General features: G+C 43.8%; 4 protein-coding genes and 1 pseudogene across 4 annotated transcripts; all 5 read left to right on the plus strand.

The window, feature by feature from the left end:
- The first annotated feature begins 1144 nt into the window (after nucleotides 1-1144).
- LOC101160182 (claudin-4-like) lies at nucleotides 1145-20295 on the plus strand. The gene is made up of 2 exons (XM_004075234.4): nucleotides 1145-1334; nucleotides 19130-20295. The coding sequence occupies exon 2, from the start codon at nucleotides 19155-19157 to the stop codon at nucleotides 19788-19790; it is 636 nt and encodes a 211-aa protein (XP_004075282.1). The 5' UTR covers nucleotides 1145-1334; nucleotides 19130-19154; the 3' UTR covers nucleotides 19791-20295.
- LOC105355451 lies at nucleotides 1359-2387 on the plus strand (annotated as a pseudogene).
- Nucleotides 4114-5776, plus strand: LOC101160928 (claudin-4). The gene has a single exon (XM_004075237.4). The coding sequence runs from the start codon at nucleotides 4573-4575 to the stop codon at nucleotides 5206-5208; it is 636 nt and encodes a 211-aa protein (XP_004075285.1). The 5' UTR covers nucleotides 4114-4572; the 3' UTR covers nucleotides 5209-5776.
- Nucleotides 7457-9006, plus strand: LOC101160678 (claudin-4-like). The gene has a single exon (XM_004075236.4). The coding sequence runs from the start codon at nucleotides 7468-7470 to the stop codon at nucleotides 8359-8361; it is 894 nt and encodes a 297-aa protein (XP_004075284.2). The 5' UTR covers nucleotides 7457-7467; the 3' UTR covers nucleotides 8362-9006.
- LOC101160429 (claudin-4) lies at nucleotides 10087-11685 on the plus strand. Its single transcript, XM_004075235.4, has one exon. It carries the CDS (start codon nucleotides 10160-10162, stop codon nucleotides 10829-10831), a length of 672 nt encoding a protein of 223 aa, XP_004075283.1. The 5' UTR covers nucleotides 10087-10159; the 3' UTR covers nucleotides 10832-11685.
- Nucleotides 20296-20971: the final 676 nt, after the last annotated feature.

Raw genomic sequence — 20971 nt, forward strand, 5'->3', positions numbered from 1 at the left:
CCTGGATAACCCCCCTGGATCAGAACATTAATGTAAACCTGAATTGGTGGACAAATGTGAGCTCGAGTTGCTGAAGAATTTGGCATTCATTTTATTCAAGATCAACTTTATTAATCCCCGAAGGGAAATTTAGTGAGATGACAAAATTCATCTTTTGATGACATGAGATTGAGATGACATAAAAATCTGGTTTGTTTGAGACATCAGGGAGCCCTTTACTTTTTTCTTAATAATTGTTTGTGGTTCAAAAAAGTATACATTATTAAATTGGCTGTAAGTTTTGACAAACCTAAATTAAAGAAAGCTGTTTGAATTTGAGTTTCCAGACGAAAGAATCAAAGCTTTTCTATCCTTTAAGCTGACTTTTGTCCGTGCACATTGAGTTCCTCTGTTCCTGCAGTCAGATGATTGTTTTTCAAGGCGCACCTTGACGTCTGCACGCCCACGCATGCTTTTGTCAGAGGAGACCTTCAAAAATATGCAAATGATGTTCCGCTCATTCCTGGTCCTTAAGATCCACCACCCTGCCTGTTTCTCCAGCTCTCCCTGCAGAGAGAATGGGCAGCCCTATCAGCTTTCTTTATCACACAGCTACAGACCCAGGTTTTTCACCAAAATCCCGGAAACCTCATTTTCCTAAACTCCACGCTTCACTTAGGAGCTGCAGTTGTGGATTTTGCAAACTTGGCCGACGTTTTCATCCAAACCGGACGTGCCGGAGGTGTTTTCACCTGTTCCACAAAGGGTTCTGGTGACTGCGGACGCCAGCCCCCACCCCCACCAGCATTTTCTAGTTACCTGTTGTAGAGTTGAGCGGCAACAACATTAAACCTGTCAGAAAAGCACAGTACTCGGTTTGATGGCTCTAACTTTGGAGTTTGGCCCATCTTTTCCTGCAGGAGGTTATCAGCAGAGACTCCTCCACCTGAAACCATCTTTCCTCAGAGTCTTAATGAAACAAATTCCTCCCCGTCTCCCCATCCGAGGAACAGACTCTTCAAGGTCCAGCTCGGGTGTCTTTAATGATGGAAAAAAAAAAAAAAAAAAAAAAAAACAGGTATTCTAGTCCTGAAAGTCCTCCTGGCTCTGAAACACTGCCTTCATTCATGATCTCCTTTCTACCTCCCTGCGCCCCCTTTTTTTTTTTTTTTTCTTTCTGTCCCCTCGTTTTTTCAGACAACTGGAACCCTGCACTGCCACTTCTCCAACCGGCTGAGGCCTGATCTCCACGGAAGAATTACTGCGGAATATTTTCACCATCTGCCCTGGATCGGGAACGTTCTCCTACGGGACAAGCGGGAGCTCTTCTTCCAGGACCGACTGCTTGTAACCAGGTCAGCGTCTTCTCTTTACCGGCACGCTCACGCAACTGTCAGAGCAGACCAAAAAAACCTCTAAAGGGTCCAGATTTTTAGGGCTGACTCTAAATGATAACTGTCTAAACACGAATGTCTGATAATTTTTCAAGAAAACTAGGAATTGGGTTTTCACATTTCGTTTTCTGCCCTCTGCACGGTTTAATTTTGTAAATGAAAAAATCTTTAGTTGTGTGTTAAGAAAGAAAATCCGCCTTAATGTGTTTCAGGCCACAAAAGGTTCGGTAAGGTCCTGCAGGAGGAAGCTTCAGTGGTGTAAAAAGTTTCACACTGAGTGTTTTAGGATCATGCTTCAAAAAAGTGTTTGGTTGCTGTTTCCTTGACGACAGAAACTACCTGAAAGTGTGGAAACAGGGAGTCGCTTCCCCTGTTGTTGATCTCTTTTTGCTGCACATTCAAACACACACCTGAAGCTGGAGGGCTGAGAATTGCCTGAACCTGGAGGCAGAAAGATGCCGTAGGCTCCACCTCACTGCATACAACACCTGCTCCAGCCTCAGACGTGTCACTTTTGGGGGTCTTTTAAAGCAACATGACTCTTGCTTTGGGGCGACCGCAGAGAGCCATGGTATCTGCTGGATTTCAGATTTTGGGCATTGGCCTGGGCGTCATGGTGACCTGCATCCTCCCTCAGTGGAAGCTCTCAGCCTTCGTTGGTAATGACCTCGTCACAGCTCAGGTGACATGGGAGGGGGTCTGGATGAGCTGCTCAGTCCAGAGCACAGGCCAGATGCAGTGTAAGGTCAACAACTCCATGCTGGCTCTGAGCACAGATGTGAAGGTGTCCCGCCCCCTCGTCATCATCTCCATCCTGCTGTCCATCGCCGGGGACAAGTGCACCAACTGTGTGGAAGATGTGTGTCCCTGTGAGCTACACTGCCAACCCCATCATCCCGCACGGCGCTGGGACCCTCCCTCTTCATCGGCTCGGCGTCGGCTGCCCAGCTCATTCTGGGAGGCGGACTTCTCAGCTCCAACTGCCCCCCCCCCCCCCCCCCCCCCAAAAGATAATATCTACGCCAGGTTTGAGTCCTTGCCCAGCTTCATCCAACGGTTCTGGCTGGGAGGAGGAGGAGGCGAGGAGAGGTGGTTCGATGCAACCGTACCCGAAAAATTATAACCTGAATCCCAGCTGGGACGCTCCCCCACCCTATTGATTATTTTCTTTTCAGAGTTTTTTAACTTGTGACTTTTGCAAATTTGTAGAAAATGAAAGTTTTGTTATGAACGCAAAACTTTTTCATTTTTGTCACTTTCATACAAAATGTCTAAATATTACTTCATAAATACTCCAAAAAAACAAAATATGGCTCAATTTAACAAAGCAAAACAAAATCCTCTCACTGAGAGTAAGAAAACGACAATGTCACACTAAATAGTAAAACTGCAATCATGATCAAAGGGAAAAAATAACGGATAAAAGAACAAAATAAGGTGAGGAAAGAGAAAAAAAAAGAAATACAGGGTTCAATACCAAAGCTACGACGCCCTCTAAAGGTGGAAAGGCTACAGCGCTTCTTCCTGCATGAATAATTTGTGTAATCCTTCCATTTTCTGAAGTTAAATCCACTAAAATAAATCCAATAAATATGAATAATTTGCTGCAGACCTTTAAAGCTAGAGATACTGTGGCAAAAAGAAAAAAAAACAACTGGCTAAAACCAATTGGAAATATTTTCATGCATTTGATTTTGTTTGTTTAATCATATTTTCACACCAAATCATAGTTTAAAGGATTGCTAATTGGAAAAGGTAGCAGAAGATGAGTTTTCCATAAGAACAAATGAGTTTTCCTCTAGTGATGGGTCTGATGGTCTTCACCTATTGTCCCAAATACTCTTAGATCTTTTCAACATAATCTAGATTATATATACAAACAACATCCGAGCAGTCAAAATGACTGCCATGGTCATCCTGGTATTCCAACAGTATTCTGAGTTTGGCGGCAGAGAAACAAACTTTGAACATGCGGGACTTTTTTTGACTTAAAAATGTTTCTTTTTCTTTTATTTATATAGTTGCTATTATTAAGCCTTTCAGAGTAAAGTGCAACAATATATATAATATATTACTTATTAGACACTAAAGAATGAGTTTTTATGAAATTAGTTATTTTCACAGTTCGTTTTCCGACTTGATCTCTGAGGCTCCACCTTTCGCCGTTTTCACCCTTTTTCTCGCCTTTCGTGCCGTCCATTTCATGACATCATCCTAGAGCCGGATTCGGCAGCGTGTCTGCGTTTCACCCAGGAAAACGTACAACATCTGAACGTTTGCAAAGATGGATGTGCATGGTGTGCACAGAAAAAGAAAGTGGGTGTGTGTGCTAGCCTGGAAGCGGGGCTGGCAGCACGGACTCTTCCTGGAAGGGGCTGTTCTCACTTTGTGATGTCACAATGTCAGCACCCCTTCTAGTTTTTGTGGATTGGGAGGGACCGGTGAGCGCAGGATTTTAGAGGAATACTCAGAAATGTGCGAATGGTTCAAAATGCAGCTTTGGGGTTGTTTTTAGTGATGAATGAACAAAAATAACACTTTAAAAAGCTTAAAAAGTTGATTTTGAAATTGGGATAAAGTTGGACCCAAAGTCATCAAATCTGGTCCTTTTTGAATGTGTTTACTTTTGAATTTGGCCAATCCCTTTGGAAACACTGCCCCCTACTGTTAGAAGAAGAAAGCAGCATCCAGTTATCAAACATTCCTATTAAGAAGTTTAATCACAAAAATGGTGTCCAACTTGCTGACATGCTGACTTTCTACAGTTTTCCATCACTATGAGGAAACATTTATTTGGTTTGGTTGGAGTGAAATCAAACGGGGAGCAGCAGCTCTTCAAGACGAGTCATCCGCCTTCCTGAGGACGACTTGGACGTGATACTCTTGAGATTCCCTGAAGTGCACATTTTTCTTCTGCTCTTTTTTTAAAAATGTCTCCCATTGTCACCGTTTGTCTCAGGTCACGTTGCATAACGGCGTGTTTAGGTTAGTTGTAGTTGTTAGTTGCCTGTGACCTTGAAGCTTGCGTTTCTGGCCGTCAGCACAGCTAAAGGACACGGCAGCTTTGTTTGTGTGTAAACTTTTTCTGACCAATGGGAACAGTCCCCCCCCCCCTTGTCCTGTCTCTGTCCCACTCTGGACTATAAACTGCAGAGACGGTAGTTTCTGTCACCTGTTGGTGAGCGTTCAAGCCTGCGCGATGGTTTCTCAGGGGATTCAGATCAGCGGCATCCTGCTGGCCGTCTTGGGCTGGCTGCTGGACGTGATAGTGTGCGCCTTGCCCATGTGGAAGGTCTCTGCCTTTGTTGGGGCCAACATCATCACGGCTCAAACCATCTGGCAGGGCATGTGGATGAACTGCGTGGTGCAGAGCACGGGTCAGATGCAGTGCAAAGTCTACGACTCTGTGCTGGCTCTGCCGCAGGACCTGCAGGCGGCTCGCGCCATGTGCATCATCTCCATCCTCTTGGGGATCTTTGGGTTGGTTTTCGCCATCGCTGGTGGAAAGTGCACCAACTGCATCGACCACGAGAAGTCCAAAGCCAAGGCCTGCATCTGCGGGGGGGTGATGTTCATCCTCTCGGGCCTCCTCTGCCTCGTCCCGGTCTCTTGGTCCGCCAATTCGGTGATCAACGACTTCTACAACCCCATGACGTTTGAAGCCCAGAGGTACGAGATGGGGGCCGCCCTGTACATTGGCTGGGCTGCCTCGGGGCTGCTGCTGATGGGAGGGGGGCTTCTGTGCTGGAACTGCCCGCCCAAATACGAACAGCCCCGATATGTGCCCAAGTTCACGCCGGTGAAGGCCGCCTCCACATCCAGGGAATACGTGTGAGATGTTCCTGCACGGACTCTGAAGAAGCGATCCTTCCAAAAGCACCGAAGCTTCCCCCCATGAAGTCCTCGCTGTCTTTCAGTGAAGTCCAGCACAGAAACAGAGACTGCGTTCCAATTTCACAGCAGTGAAACCCATCCGTGGAGCTTCCCTGCTCTTTCTCAAACTTTTGTTCAACTCATTTTGGGGAAATTTTTACTTGTGTTTTAGTGCCTAATGTTAAAACTACACTTTTTACTGATTGTCTTTGTTAGAAAAATGTAAACTTTTCACTTTTATTTTGAAAAAAGAAAAAGGTTATCTGCTTGAGATGTTGAACGATGTGCACTTTGAGCTGTTTTCCAGAGATTCCTGGAAATGTCTGAAGTGAAGACGAAAAGTTTGGCTTTCTGATCCTCATAGGAAGCTGGAACTGTTGCCTGAGGGTCATGACCTTTGAACACAGGAAATCTGTGTTCACCTCTAATGTTTTCTTCATGGAATCAAGTTTTAAAAAAGCCTAATGTAAACTTTTTGGTTTTAAGCCTCTGTACTTTGCAACTTTGAATTAAACTGAAGTCAAACACGGGAAAGGAGAAGTTTGTTTTCACAGCAGTCAGCAGGAATCAGCTGATGAAAGGTGTGTCACCCGCTTGTTTACACTCCAGTTTCTGTACGACATGCAGGAGGGAACTTCAGGTCCTCAAAGCTTTTTCTAGCCCCTCAGCTGAAAAACCAGCTTTTATTGTGGCGGGAAGCTCTTCATGTCCTAAAACTCTTATTTCATAGAAATAAAACACAGACAACAGAAAAATACTTCTGAAATTGTGAAGGTTAACATTTTTTGGCGAAAGTGCCTTCAGCAATGTGTTATACAGTGAAACTGCACCAAAATACAGGAAGAGGTCGGAATTTGAACTTAAGTAACCCTGAAAAGGAACAAATCAGGAGTCTTCTGTCATGACGTTTTCAGTCGTTATGCTTTCCTAAGAAAGGTTTTGTAACTTTTTCTGTCATGAAATCGTCATGGAAAAAAGAAAAGGAAGCCCGTCCAATCCAAAATAAGCAAAGGAACTGTATAGCACGGTGGTGGAGGAGTCATGATTTTAACTGTATTTTCTTTATATCAAATAAAACAGTCTGTAAAACCGGTTTCTGTGACGTAAAAAATCCCCAAATTACGAACAACTTCTACAGTCATTCTGGTTTGTGTACTGTTACGCAATTCTCGTAAATTCATGAGATCTACAGTCGCAAAGTTACAACTTTAAATCTCGTTATATTACTTTTTTTGGTGGCCTTCATACTCTGTCGTACATGGGAGCAGGTTTGGAAGATAAATGGATAGATCTCCCCCTTGATGGGTGCTGGGGTTGTTTGTTTGTTTTTTTGCCCTAGTTGACAGACGTTAGCATCACAAACTCACTTTGGTTTTATTTCCTGATGAAAGTTCGCTGGTTCATCTCCGTTGATGGTGGACAGATCGTCTGCTGATCTTGATCCTGTCAGAGTGTGGTACTGTTGGGCCACATTTCCTGTTGGGCCAGACATTAGTGGAGGTAAGGCCTGACGATGACCAATAAAATGGACTTGCATCTTCTGAATTTGTGCCAATGTCTGATTTGGAGTTAAGGAGATTAAAATGTTTAAAAATGGTGATAAGGATGGAATGGATGGTGTGCTGGTAGCCACGTCTACATGTCTATGAAAGCTGTAGAAGCTATCAGAGAACTGGGGGGATTCCATCTTTGACTGGGTTTCACTTGTTTCATTCTGGAATAAACAAGTCCCTCTAAGCAGAAGTCCCCTTCATTTTTCCTGAACAGTAAATCAAGCTTCAAATGGTTTCCGCTAAAGTTCCACAAATTATTCTGACTAAGAGTTTCATCAGAGTTCAACAATGTTCTCAGAACCGGACGGGTGACTTCCTGCAAGTCTACAGTGCAAAAAACAAAAACAAACCCTAAAGATTGATTCTAAACAAAGGAATGAAGGAATACGAGACAACAACCAGGAAGGACTGGAACCTGAGCTGATCTAATTATGGAGTTGATGAGGGAAGACATGTAAACAACAGAGGGATAAAAAAAGTGAGTAAATGTCAGTTTCAAACCAACAAAAACCAAAATTCTGTCAAAAGATAAGATTTAGTCAGATAATGAAATCAGGAACTTGGTTTCAGAACTTTGAGAGAGTAAAGGAGCTCTCTTATCATCAATCTGCATTTTAAAGGTTGTTTTTAAGCCCCGGAGGCAGAGATGATCCATTGTTTTAAAGAGTATGCCACGCCTCCTGAGAGAAGACGAGGAATCCTGTTTGACCAGAGGAACTCACCTGACAACAAGGCAGCCCTGCTGCCTCTCATTCTGCCGCAAACAACAGCACAGAGAGCAGCGTCGATCCACCGCCGAAAAGAGCCTCTTCACCATGGGGAGGGTCGTCAAAGAGACGGTGGGTCAGATCATCAGCTTCATAGGCTTCGTCCTGGCTGCCGTGTGCAGTGGGATTCCCATGTGGAGGGTCACCTCCTACATTGGGGCCAACATCGTGACGGGACAGATCGTGTGGGATGGCTTGTGGATGAACTGTGTGATGCAGAGCACCGGCCAGATGCAGTGTAAGCTGAACGAGTCGTTGATGAGCCTGACGCCGGATCTGCAGGCGGCCCGGGCTCTGGTCATCGCCTGCCTCATCTTCTCCTTCATCGGCTTCGTCCTCTCGTTTGTTGGAGTCAAGTGCACCAGCTGCTTAGAAAAAGACGCTTCCAAAGCCAACACAGTGATCATTAGCGGCTGCCTCATCATCCTATCGGCGGTTCTGATCCTGGTTCCAGTGTGCTGGTCTGCGTCCGTCACCATCACGGACTTCGTGAACCCTTTGACCGTTGCTACTCAGAAGAGAGAGCTGGGATCTGCCATCTACATCGGCTGGGTCTCGTCTGTATGTCTGCTTATAGGAGGGATCATCTTCACCACTTCATGCCCCCCTCATAGTAACTACTACCAGAAGAATCAAGGTGCACAAATGTACCCGTATGGTCCGTACATGAACCGCTCCATCTACCAGCCTGCGTACGCCCCTGCATCCAGCATGCCGTACTCCGCCTCAGGGACATACGTACCAGTCAAGCCCAACGCCGCTCCGGCCATGTACTCTCCTCGACAGTACATCTAGAAGGAAGGACTTGCTCAAAAACTGCATTCCTGCCACGACGGCAGCTTAAGACAGCTTGTGTTCTGGTTCCCACCAATGACCGGAATTCCATCTGACTTTGAAATGACATTAGATCTCTGTGATTGCAGAGCCTGCAGAAAACTGGCCCTGTTTTCTTATTTTGTCCAAAACTCTTAAAACAATATTGTGTCTTATCAAATGTGCGACCAGGAAAAATATGTGTAATGCTTGGCTTTCATATTCCCATGTTGTTTCCTTGAACACAGACCATGTTGTGTAAGAAGTGCTGCTTTTCTGTCTGCAACAGACTGATTTGAATATTTCACTGCCAATAAATGGATGATTGTGAGGAGTTTCCACTTTTGTGTGGATTGATTCATAAAACGCATCTGGAAGTACTAAAAAAAGGGGAAAAAATCATTTATGTTGGTGAAGACTTTTTTAGCACGACTAGAGTAGAAACTGGTGTTTAGATTTAAAGAAACCCCATCTATTTTGCTCAAAACATATATATATATATATATATATATATATATATATATATATATATATATATATATATATATTTATACACATACTTAGACCAGAGTAGGACAAACTCTTTTTGTCATGTGTCATTATGAATTAAACTCTATTCAACAATCACCATAATTAATGGATTCATTGTGTGTTTGTATGCATTAGTACAGAATATTTTATTTATGATAAGGAGCAATTATAACATCAAAAAGACATTACTGTTTTCTTTTCTTCACTTAGTATCTAATTTTAATTTTATTGCCTTTTTCCATTCTTTTTTTGCTGAAACTGATTAAAAAAACCAAATCAATCGATCAATCAACCCTGTGAAACCACAGTATTATTTATACATGTTCATGTATTACATAAAGCATCACAACTCACAAAGAAATAAGTAATAAAAGACAACTTTCTGTTTTTTTACCCCTTTAAATAAATAGAACGAATAATAAATTGTCCTTGAAAGATTATTTTTTTGTATTTTCTACACTTATCTTTCCTCTCTGTGATAAAAACAGAACTTTATATGGTTTGGTTGACAATTTAGTCCAAAATTGTTTCCTAGAATTGAAGTTAAGGTGCCCCACCCTAGAATACAAAGACTGGCGATTCTAGAATTGAACCACCAACCAGATGTCACGTAGACTAAGAGACTTCCTGGTGCTGAAAAGGCCCGGGGTCTGAAGGCATCTTGTGATGGAAAGTCTTCTTCCAGCTGGTCTGAACAGACTTTCATTGTTCTTCTGTCTGAACAGGAGTTTGTGTCAAAGGTGTTTATGTATAAATACAATCAGTCGTTCTTCTTCCACCTCTGTTTACCTGCAGACTAATCAAAGACTGAGGTGTCAGTCGCTTCAGCCTGAAGGTAAAACTGTGAAACTGTTTCCAGCATTTAGTGGTTGAAACTAAAGGCAGGAAGAACCCATAAAAGGCGTCTTCCTGACTTCCGGTGAAACTCCGCCCACTGTCGGCATTTTGTTTTGACCCAAAAGTTGTGACTGGATGCAACTTTCCAAAATCTTGTCCAATCCGAACCCAGCATCCGGTTGAGTTTAAATCTGGAGAGACGTTCATCTCGTCGAAACTGCCTTGTCTGCCTGACATAATGAAAAGAATCTGGTTGGACAGGTAAAAGATGGGTCAACAGGGAAGGGCTTCACTGACTCCGCCCCCGACCAAGACCTTAAAACCCTGTTGATGTGCAGAAGCCTTCACTCACCTCTTCAAACTCACCTGACTTGCTTGTTTGTTGGACTTGATCGCCTTCTGAAGATTCATCATGGTGTCAATGGGACGGCAGATGCTGGGCTTCGTCCTCGGCATCGTCGGCTTCATGGGGACCATCATCGTGTGCGTCCTCCCCATGTGGAAAGTGACGGCCTTCATCGGAGCCAACATCGTCACGGCACAGATCATCTGGGAGGGCTTGTGGATGAACTGCGTGATGCAGAGCACAGGCCAGATGCAGTGTAAGATCTACGACTCCCTGCTGGCGCTGCCGCAGGATCTGCAAGCCGCCAGGGCGCTCATGGTCCTCGCAATCATCGTGGCCATTGTGGGAGTCATCCTGGCCGTCGCTGGGGGGAAGTGCACCAACTTCATCAAGGAAGAGCGCGGAAAGGCCAGAGTGATGATCGCTGCAGGGGCCGTCTTCATCTGCGCCGGCATTCTTGTCCTCATCCCAGTGTGCTGGTCTGCCAACACCATCATCAGGGATTTCTACAACCCCATGATGACCGAAGCGCAAAGGAGAGAGCTGGGAGCCGCTCTCTACATTGGCTGGGGCACTGCTGCTCTCCTCATCCTGGGCGGGGCACTCCTCTGCAGCGCTTGCCCTCCCTCGACCGAAAGCCCAGAGTATCCGGTAAAATACGGTCCACCCACGTCCTATGGCCAACCCAAGTCCTACGGTCAACCCAAGTCCTACAATAGCGGCCGGGAATACGTCTGAGAGCACCGTCCTGCAGCTGAAAGACTGTTTTTCCAAAAACTCCTACATCTCCAGCACCGCCGGTCGAACCACTGATGAACTTTATGAAACTGGCTCTTCCGAGAAACCAGAGCCTGGAGAAAAGCCAAGAACTTCTGGAATGTGACCATAAATCTAGCCGAGATGGAGAACCTGCATTACCTGCTGCGTCGGCACACCTGGACGACATCTCTTTGTGATCTTTGAAACAGAGGAGCAGAAATATGTACACTACAATACTCTCAAAACATTAGCAACCTTTTCTGAAGTTACACTGTAAAACTTTTGTTTGGTTAAATCTTCTGATTGCTGCTTTTACTCATTTTTAATGACGATTTTTTTTTACTTTTATTTCAAGGAGTATTCAAAACTGGTCAAAACTGTATTTAAATTCCAGTAAACTTGATTTCATCAAACGAGGCAGATTTTCTGTATTTGCTACATGGAGTGTCTACATTTACTACACATGAGTCCAGATTCTGGTTTGCTCCTTAAAACGTAGCTTTTTGTCACAGTAAACACAACTAACAAGTTTAAAAAATTCCTCAAACTAGAAGAATGGAAAACAATGTTCCCAACCGGCCTGAGAGGTTCTACCTGTTCCACGACCAGCGGGGGTTTGTTTGGTTTTTCTACAGGGAAATGAATCTGACGTGTAAAACTTTTAGACTGAGATACTGGAATGTGGGCTCTACATCAGTCCACTTTCAAGAAGAAGGATGGGACAGGTTTTAAACTTTTGCTTTTGCATGTACTGAGCCTTAAGGGTCACAATTCAGACGAAAGGATCTGTAAAATGTCCACATGTGAGCGTAAATAAACAATTACAAAAACACTCAACTTTTTGCTTTTACTTAGAGAGATTTTAAAATATTTAAATGAAGATTATATCATTTATCCTTAAAGTACTTCTTGTTGCCACCAAATTAAATTTATGCACAGATTTTTAAAATGGTTAGACGTTTTAAACAGCGGATAAAGACACACGAAATGTTTTAAAGGACAAATATAGAATATTGTAAGTCATAGGCCACAATTAAATGAAGTAGAATTAACAAAAAATTCTCTAAAGACTCAGTAAATGTTTTAATTTACTAGTGTGATTTGTTTTAAGGAAACTGTCACAGCCGTCACCTAGACACTATTATTTATATATTATAAGTTATATTTTATTTTCCACATCCAGTAAAAACTTGATTCAAAAAAACAAGAAAAGTTATGACCTCATCTGAATAAGCTTTTATCAGTCTGTGCCCTGCAAGTTCTTTTCCTTATCTTCACGATGACGATGTCATCAAAGGGGACGCACCCCGTCACTTTCTTCCACATTCCAGACTCTACAGGGAAAAAGTCCCGAAACCGGTTTGATGAATCAACGTGCACGGCAGTCTCAGCTGAAAACAAGTTGCTTTCAGCAGCGGCGCGTGACACTGTCGTACTGGTCAGGAGGAGAAGAGCAGGTCTGAAAAGGAGGCGAACACGATGTCAGTGTGTGTGTCCCTGACGTGTTCTCCCTACCATGACAAAGGTGGATGAAGGTGGAAAGATTTCATGTAATCCATGGACACCAGTGAAGATCACAAATCATTGAAGAAAAAAGGTTCAGAGCACTGTCTAGTGGGTCTAGATGACCCAACTCCCAATGGTAAAGTGCCTAGGATAGCACAAGGGTTACACCTGACTCAAACACCTTTGGTGGTGTTGGTGGCTTCTTACTTAAGTGATGGTACATCAACATGAATGTATAGGTTACAGTCCTTGGGGTATGTAAGGAAAAACCATGCCACACCGCCACTGCGTACAATTTGCGCAGATGAAAGTTGGTCATAGGTGAGAAAAAGTTGTTTTTTACATGAACTTCTCACAGATGTGTCACATATGAACCAGGTTGAAACCATGGAAGAAGTTTGCAAAAGACCATGAAAATCAACGTAGAACGTGATTACATGCAACTCAACAGGGATTTGTGCTTCAATTACGTAATTTGAACGTGATGTGTGCGCCGTATACGCAATATAAAAGTGATCCATCAGTGGTTAGTGCATGAAAAGTCTGTTTGTTTGCCAGATGTTGGGAGAGGTAAAGCTCAGGTGTTCAGGTGTGGGGGATGTAGGGAGAAACCACACAGTTTCTCAACAGGGTGTGGCTTCACGTTTACTGAGTATGTGAACTTAAGAAAAAAGTTTGCTCTCATTTTAAAACTATTTCACTTCTTAGAAAGATGATTAAAAAAAACTGACAAAGGAAATTTCTGCCTATTCCCTTAGAGGTGTCATCAAGGGATAATTTATCACAACAACATCTGCAAAGGGCATCGTTTTACTGGACTACTGATGCAATTTTTACCAAACCTCTACATAAAAATGAGGAGTTTAAGGTAAATTTAAATGTAGAAGTGAGGATTAAAGCCCCACTTCATGTGTCTTTCGTGTAAAGAAATTCAGGACTTACTTCTGACCTTTCTGTTTAGACCTCATACTACAACCGAAGTATATTTATTTTTTTGTGTTTGGAAAAAAAAAACTAACTAAAACTGTTGGAGTCACGACAAAAACATCAATTTTTTTAGGAACAAGAATCGACTTTTCAAAGTAATTCACATAAAAACCTCAAACTGTTTTTAAACAGTAAACTGGTTGATTGTTGGTATAAAACATTAGTCAGAAATTCAAAAGGCTTGTGTTTACCATGTTTTGCAGAGACTACAGCTGGATTACAGGCTCTTTTCCTAGCAAAAAGTATATCACACGTTAAGTTTATTTTGTAAGTTGAGTATAAGTAAATAAAGCCAACCATCAACCAAGGATACGTAGTGTAGCAGGTACACTAATAGAATAACAGACTAAATTAGAACATTTTAGGTTTATAATATGTAGTATATAAAAAGTAAACGTCTAGTAAACTGCCTTACGTTTGGTATAAACTTGTAGTACACTTAAATGGAAAACTTTTTGCTGACAGTTTGAATGAAACCTAGTAGTAGAAGCTGATCAGTCAGATTAATTGAGTAAAACTGGTTTAATCCTTGTGCTATCCTAGGCACTTTAACATTGGGAGTTGGGTCATCTAGACCCAGTAGACAGTGCTCTGAACCTTTTTTCCATCAACACGATCATCCATCAAGGGTTAAAATTGGGATCATAGTATTGGGACCAGCGAGTTTGACTCCTCATGCTGGTTCGGCTGCTTTGGCCTCCATGCGCCACAGTGAAAAGCAAGACAAGCTGTTTCATGTCATCTTCCGTTTTTACTCACGTTATATTTGGGGCATTTTGTCGAATGTGTGCTTTGGCAAATGCTTGTTGTCTCTTCCCATCCTCACCTTGACTTTTTTAGTGGTGACACCTGTACTTTTAGCCCTTGTGCTATCTTAGATGACCCCACCCTTACATTGGTGTGTTATTCCTACCATGACAAAGGTGGATAGAGGTGGAGAGGATTTCATGTAATCCATGGACACCAGTGAAGATCACAAATCATTGAAGAAAAAAGGTTCAGAGCACTGTCTAGTGGGTCTAGATGACCCAACTCCCAATGTTAAAGTGCCTAGGATAGCACAAGGGTTACATCTAGTCTTTTTACATACAGTAAACCCTTGTTTTTCGCGGGGGGTTACGTTCCAAAAAGAACCCGTGATAGGCAAAATTCGTGAAGTAGAAACCTTTATTTTTTTCTTACAATTAATATACAGTTAAATACTCTATTATACATTGAAAAGGAAGAACAGACCATTTTACAGGCTCAAGCATTTGTTTCACAAATAAAAGTACTTTAGAAACGTTTTTTTTTCCAACAAACAACTCTGTACTGTACTGTCAAATAATAATTTTAATCATCTATGTGAACAGAAGGCTTCTAATAGCGGAGATTAGCCCCGCCCACCGCGACCCGAGTAATTGGATTAAACGGGAGAAAATTTAAAATGATTATGAAAAAAATACAAAGTACAGTCGTACAAATAGTGACTCAGGTGTATTTCACTGCTCTTCAGACTGAGCCGCTGCATCCTGACTCCGCTCTGCAGTGTTTTCTTCTTATGAAACCCACGGTGCAGGTGTGTTTGTTCGGGAGAAGAACATAGTGATAGGCAGTTGTTGTCACTCTTTTTCTATGGGTTTTAGAGAAACTCGAAATTGCAAGAGAATTTGCACGTACGTAACGTAACGTAAATTTGGCACGCTGATTTACGTACATGTACATATTAAACTGCAACGTTATTGACGCACAGGTAGAGAAGAAGCAGAGTGACTTTTTAGCCAATCAGAATGCAGAACACAATGCACGATGCAAATCCGTGAAGTAGCGAAACCGTGAAAAGTAAACCGCGTTATAGCGAGGGATCACTGTATATCAAAGGTTTGTGAAAATTTGAAACATTGAATATTTGTTTTATTTTATCTGATTTTGTTCTATTTACTATTTTATTATGTGACAAGTTTGCTTTTTTTTAGGGTTTTAGTCTGTGATTTCACCTATTAATGGGTTTCAGACTGTTGGCAAACACATATAAATACAAATAAAAAGCATTGAATTCCCTTATCTCTTCTATAAAATAATTCCCTTCATTTATTTAGGCTCTGAATTTTAAATATGTTGTGGTGCTGGAGTGTTACTTTGGAATTAAAATAAATCAATAACCTGAAAGTTGGATTTCTAGAGGAAATAAAATGTGTCTATTCAAAAAAATAAATAACTACGTTTTTTAAAATTTTGAAGTGAGTGCTTTTCGGTGGAAGTAAGTCAAATATCTGAAAAAAGCGTCTTTTCTTGCATTAAAAGGCTTTTTTTAACATTTAAGGGAAAAACCTCACGTGTGTCGTCTCTGATGACGTATTCATGTACGTTCCGTACGTCACCTGATTCGTTGCTCTCAGGTCACATGACTCCTTTTCCACCGAAACCGGCGGAAGCAAGTCTTGTTTTGGAAAAGGGAGGTATGATCACTATTCGCGGTTCTTTTTGAAAAGTGCTGCAGGTTCCTATGGCAACCGCAATTGGTTTCCTTTAACAAAACAGGAAAATGACTCATTTACATGCAATAAAACGCCTGGAAACGCCACACGAAAGATTTAAGACATTACTAAAGCTTTGACATCATGGGACTCTAGGTAGAAATGAAAAGATTAGCACTGTTTTAGAAAAATGGTGATTAATCAAATGGAAATTTACTGTTTCCTTTTTACTACTACCAAATATAAATCAATCAATTTGGGTTTTTTTTAATTAAAGGAAAAAAATGTCAAAATAAAATGTATCAAAGAGTAAAAAAGATTTAATAGCAAGAAATATAAATTCTTGTACTTTTTTCTAAGTTACTTTTTAACGTTTTTTTTATTTAATTTAATTTAATTTGTGGTTTAAAATAAGTGTTTTTTCCTCTTGTTCTATGAATCTCAATTCTTTACTGTCTATGTTTGCCTGTTAACATGACAAAAATTCCAGACATGGAAAAAGTACCTTTGGATTACTTCTGTCAAAGTACCTGAAGTCAATTATTACTTCTCTGCACTTTAGTGAGAGTAGCAGAGCAGCGGCTTCAGAAATACTGAGCAGGTTATCTATGTTTATTTTTTTACAGACATGAACATTTTAACACTTTCCTCTCTTGTTTAATCTCTGAAAGTTCATGGAGAAAAACATCAGAAATTGCACTAAATAAAGGTGAACCGCGATACAGCGAGGAGACTCTGCATTCAGACCAGAAACAAAACAACCAATTTCTGCCTCCGGCCTATGATGTCACACACTTGGTGTCTGCAGCCGAGTCCCTCTCGATTATTTTGATTTCCGGTTGGTTATTGAAGTCCTTGACTCTGTTTTCAGAGACACTTGGTCCCCCACGGTCTCCTGCTGTTGGACCTGCCTGGAGCTGAGTCCACCAAACTCCAACTCCCCTTTAGAATCAGACGCTTCTCCAACGTCGAGCTCAAATCTCCGCTTGCAGATCTTCCATCTGCCGTTTGTGGTTTGAATCCAACGTTCTTCCATCTTTCAGATCCAACCATGGTGTCCATGCTTGGCTGCGCTCTGGCTGTGATTGCTGGTCATGTGCGCCACAGCCACGTGGCGAGTCACAACGCTCATCATCATTCATGAGGAGACAGGTCCTGCAGATCCTGTGACTTCTTGGTGCCTTTAGCCTGGACCTTGAGGGGCCGTCCTCTGTGGCCCTCGCCATCGTCATCACGTGCTCCGCCGGGCTGCTCATCTTCATCCTCATCTTCACAGGCCGGTCAGGGTACCAAGCTGGTCCTCGGGGTTTGTCAGGCGTGGTGCTCCTTATCGTCTGCTGGACGGTGGACCTCGTCCTACGGGATGACCATGGCGCTCCAAGACCAGGAACTTGGAAGGGTGGAGATGGGGGCGTGTCTTTACATCGGCTTTGTTGCAGTCGTAGCGCTGGCGTCCGTGTGCCAGTTGGCCCGTGCAACAAGACGTCTGGTTTTGGCCGACGTCCCTGCACCGAACTGAAGACAGGGAGGTGCAGGGACCCACCACCCGTTTGGGCTCACCCTGAATTGCATTTTCATTTCCAGTTCCTGGGGGTCCCCCGTCCTGTGGTGGAGCGTCGCACAGCCTGAAACTTTCCAGCGGACTCGAACCCATCATCTACCAGTTTCAGGACAGACGTTCTACCATGAGGCCTCTTTTTCTGCCAACACCCGAATAAAACCAACATTTCAGTCTTCTTTTGTAACTCATACATTTTCAAAATAAAAGCCTTCCTCTTTACATTTTCTCATGGGACTTTTTTTTTCTTGTTTACGTTTGAAAAGAGCGAGAACCAGTTTGTCAGGATCTGATCACATGTCTCAGAGACCAGCGGTCTGAGGTGAAGCAGGTTTTGCTCTGTCAGAGTCTGCTTAGTAAACAAACGCTGGAACCAACTTTGGATCAGGTGGAGATGTGAAGTTTACAAAATAACGTTCTTTGTTGAAGAATCTTTTTTGGGGGGAAGATTTTAAATTTAAAAGCGAGCGTCAGGAAAGTTTTTTCAAGCTAAAGATCAGAGGTCAGATTTCTCGTTGACCTGACAGGAAGTGCCTGCAGGTTCCTGATGTTAAGCGCAACATTATTCCCAGCCAGAGTCCAGCTTCTTTGACTTTTGTCAACACTTCCTGTGTCCCGGCCTGAGTGGAAATCCTGTCATCAGCTGCTGATCAAACATCCGTTCTGTGGAGGATAAATGTGCCGTCAGCCACAGACATTAATCCTCTGATAAAACTGTGTTACAAACAATTATTTATGTTTCACAATACGTTTTCATAAAAATATTTATTGTGATTTGTCGGAAAAAAAAGGTTTTATTCCTTCAAAAACAATATTCTAACACAAGTTTGGAACAGATGAGCCCGTTGTGATGTCATTCATCTTTAGTCAAACACTGACTCCTGCTGTCTGTTCTGTTGACTGACCTCATTTGTCTTTTTACACGTGTTACAGACCCACACATATGAAAAGGCTGTTGTCAACGTGTTCTTGTGGCATTTTTCTGATGATGAGGACATTTAAAAAGAAAATTAAGCTTAAGATTATTTCTTAATTTAAATAGTTGTGAATCAGGAGCAGTCACAATAATACTGTTTGGAAGAGCTTGTAGCTGTGACAAAGGTGCTTTAGTGGGCGGGGCCACAAGCTCGCTGCTCCGCTCCATTCTGATGTATCCATTTACAGACAAATAGATCCATGAACGTCTTTGTTTTCCTCGTCTGCTCTTGAATCTGGATCTAAACTGTACGGCTGGATAGCTACGATACTGGTTCCCATTTTTGTTGCACCGTTATTGTTAGGTTGGGGATGTGAGGGGCTGTAAGCTAGAGGGAGAGCGTGTAAACAACAGAAAATGAAGGCAGGCGTACTCCACGCCAACAGTCCCGCCCACAACTCAGAGAAAGGTTTCTAATGGACTCCTGCTGCTCTGCAGAAACTGCATCCTAGAAAACGACACATTTGCGTAAACCTGATATTTCCCTTTCGGGGTCACGGGCCATGAAGGCCATGGTTCAAATCCCGGCTGGGTCCTTTCTAAAGTTCTGGGTTTTCTCCAGGCACTCCGGCTTCCTCCCACTGTCCAAAAACATCCTTCATAGGTTCACTGACTGAGTGTGTGCCATGCCCCGCCTTCACCCAACAGTCGCCAGGTTAGGCTCTGGGGACCCCAGAAGGGATCAATCTTTTTAGTTTTAGAAGAGTTTTGTCACGGTGAGCAAAAATGAATGCATGAATGTTTGAAATGCAGCATCAGAGGCCTGCTCATTTTCACGTCTCTGTGCTTCTCAGGGCTTCAGAGGCTTCCTCCTGTCCCATGGCGCTGCAGGAGCTGGGCATCAGTCTGTCCATGACGGGCCTCGCCGGCACCATCCTGATCTGTGCTCTGCCCATGTGGAAGGTGACGGCCTTCATCGGCACCCACCTGGTCGTCATGCAGGTCTTCTGGGAGGGGTTGTGGATGACCTGCGTCAGCGAGTACACCGGCCAAATGCAGTGCAAGCTCTACGACGCCCTGCTGGACCTGTCGCCCGACCTGCAGGCCGCTCGTGGCCTCATCTGCATCAGCATGGTGCTGGGCTGTCTGGGGTTTCTCATCTTCCTCCTGGGGGCGCGATGCACCAACTGCCTGGGCCACCCACGCTTCAAGGCCAAGGTCGTGCTCAGCTCCGGGGCCATCTTCTGCCTGGCGGCGCTCACCACAGTGGTCGCCGTTTCGTGGACGGCCAACACCATCATCACGGAGTTCCACAACCCGCGGGTCCCCGAGGTGCTGAAGAGGGAGCTGGGAGCGGCCATCTACATCGGCTTTGTGGCGTTTGGACTGCTGCTCTGTGGAGGAGCCATCCTGTGCTTGAGCTGTCCTCCACAGAGAGTCCGCGGCTCCTCCAGCGGGTACATCCCAGCCAGGACGGCCGCGCGGCACAGCTACGCCATCAAGAACTACGTGTGAAGGTCAAACACAGCCTGAAAATGCACGACTTTTTAGACGGAATACGAAGAACCGGTGGCTTAAAAAAGACTCAAGGACGTCACTGCTGATGGAGCCACTGCAGAGCTTAACCGCACAGAACCTCCGTCTGACATTAAAGGCATGTGTCGTGGTCCATCTGTGACCAAAGCCCTCAGTTCCTCTATACAACAGTGTTTAGTGAGTTTCTGGACATGTTCATCAACCTAACTTAGCACTGATCATGTTTGTGTTGATGAAGCACAACCAGAGTAACCCTGTGTGTGAAAAGCCTCGTCAGGTTTGTGTTTAGATCCAAAGTCTTTGATCTGTTCATACAAAAATACATTTCTGACAGAAGCAGCACAAACTCCTCACTATTGGGGTGTAACTTGTTATTTTTCAGCTTTTAATTGGATCAATAATAGAAAAAGAAGAGAAAATTCCCTTTCTCATCCTCCGCAAATGAATGCATGACCTAAAGTCTTGAATAAATGCGATACTTTCATTGTGTTTTTCCTTTTTTCAAACCAAATCAACCAAATCAAACAAAAAATCATTACAATATTTACAACACGTTTACATTCATTTACAAATGTTTATTGCATTACGCATCAAAACTTGAAGTAAACTGGTTCCTTCAGAGTCTGTGGTGATGATGCGCTGAAGAGAAGAGGAGATGGAGACAGCTGGAGGGTCGGTGCGTCACTTCTGTGATGAAGGTTAAGTCTCTGTGAACCGGAGCGGTTCCTCGGTCCCGGAGCGGTTCCTGGGTCCCAGAGCGGTTCCTGGTCCCGGAGCGGTTCCTGGGTCCCAGAGCGGTTCCTGCGTCCCGGAGCGGTTCCTGGGTCCCGGAGCGGTTCCTGCGTCCCGGAGCGGTTCCTGGGTCCCGGAGCGGTTCCTGGGTCCCGAAAACGGTTCATGATCCCAGAGCGGTTCCTGGGTCCCGGAGCGGTTCCTGGTCCCGGAGCGGTTCCTGGGTCCCAGAGTGGTTCCTGCGTCCCGGAGCGGTTCCTCGGTCCCGAAAACGGTTCATGATCTCGGAGCGGGTCCTGGGTCCCGGAGCGGTTCCTGCGTCCCTGAGCGGTTCCTGGGTCCCGAAAACGGTTCATGATCCCAGAGCGGTTCCTGGGTCCCGGAGCGGTTCCTGGTCCCGGAGCGGTTCCTGGGTCCCAGAGTGGTTC

The sequence above is a fragment of the Oryzias latipes genome, chromosome 13 (assembly GCF_002234675.1).
Source record: "Oryzias latipes chromosome 13, ASM223467v1".
NCBI lineage: Eukaryota > Metazoa > Chordata > Actinopteri > Beloniformes > Adrianichthyidae > Oryzias > Oryzias latipes.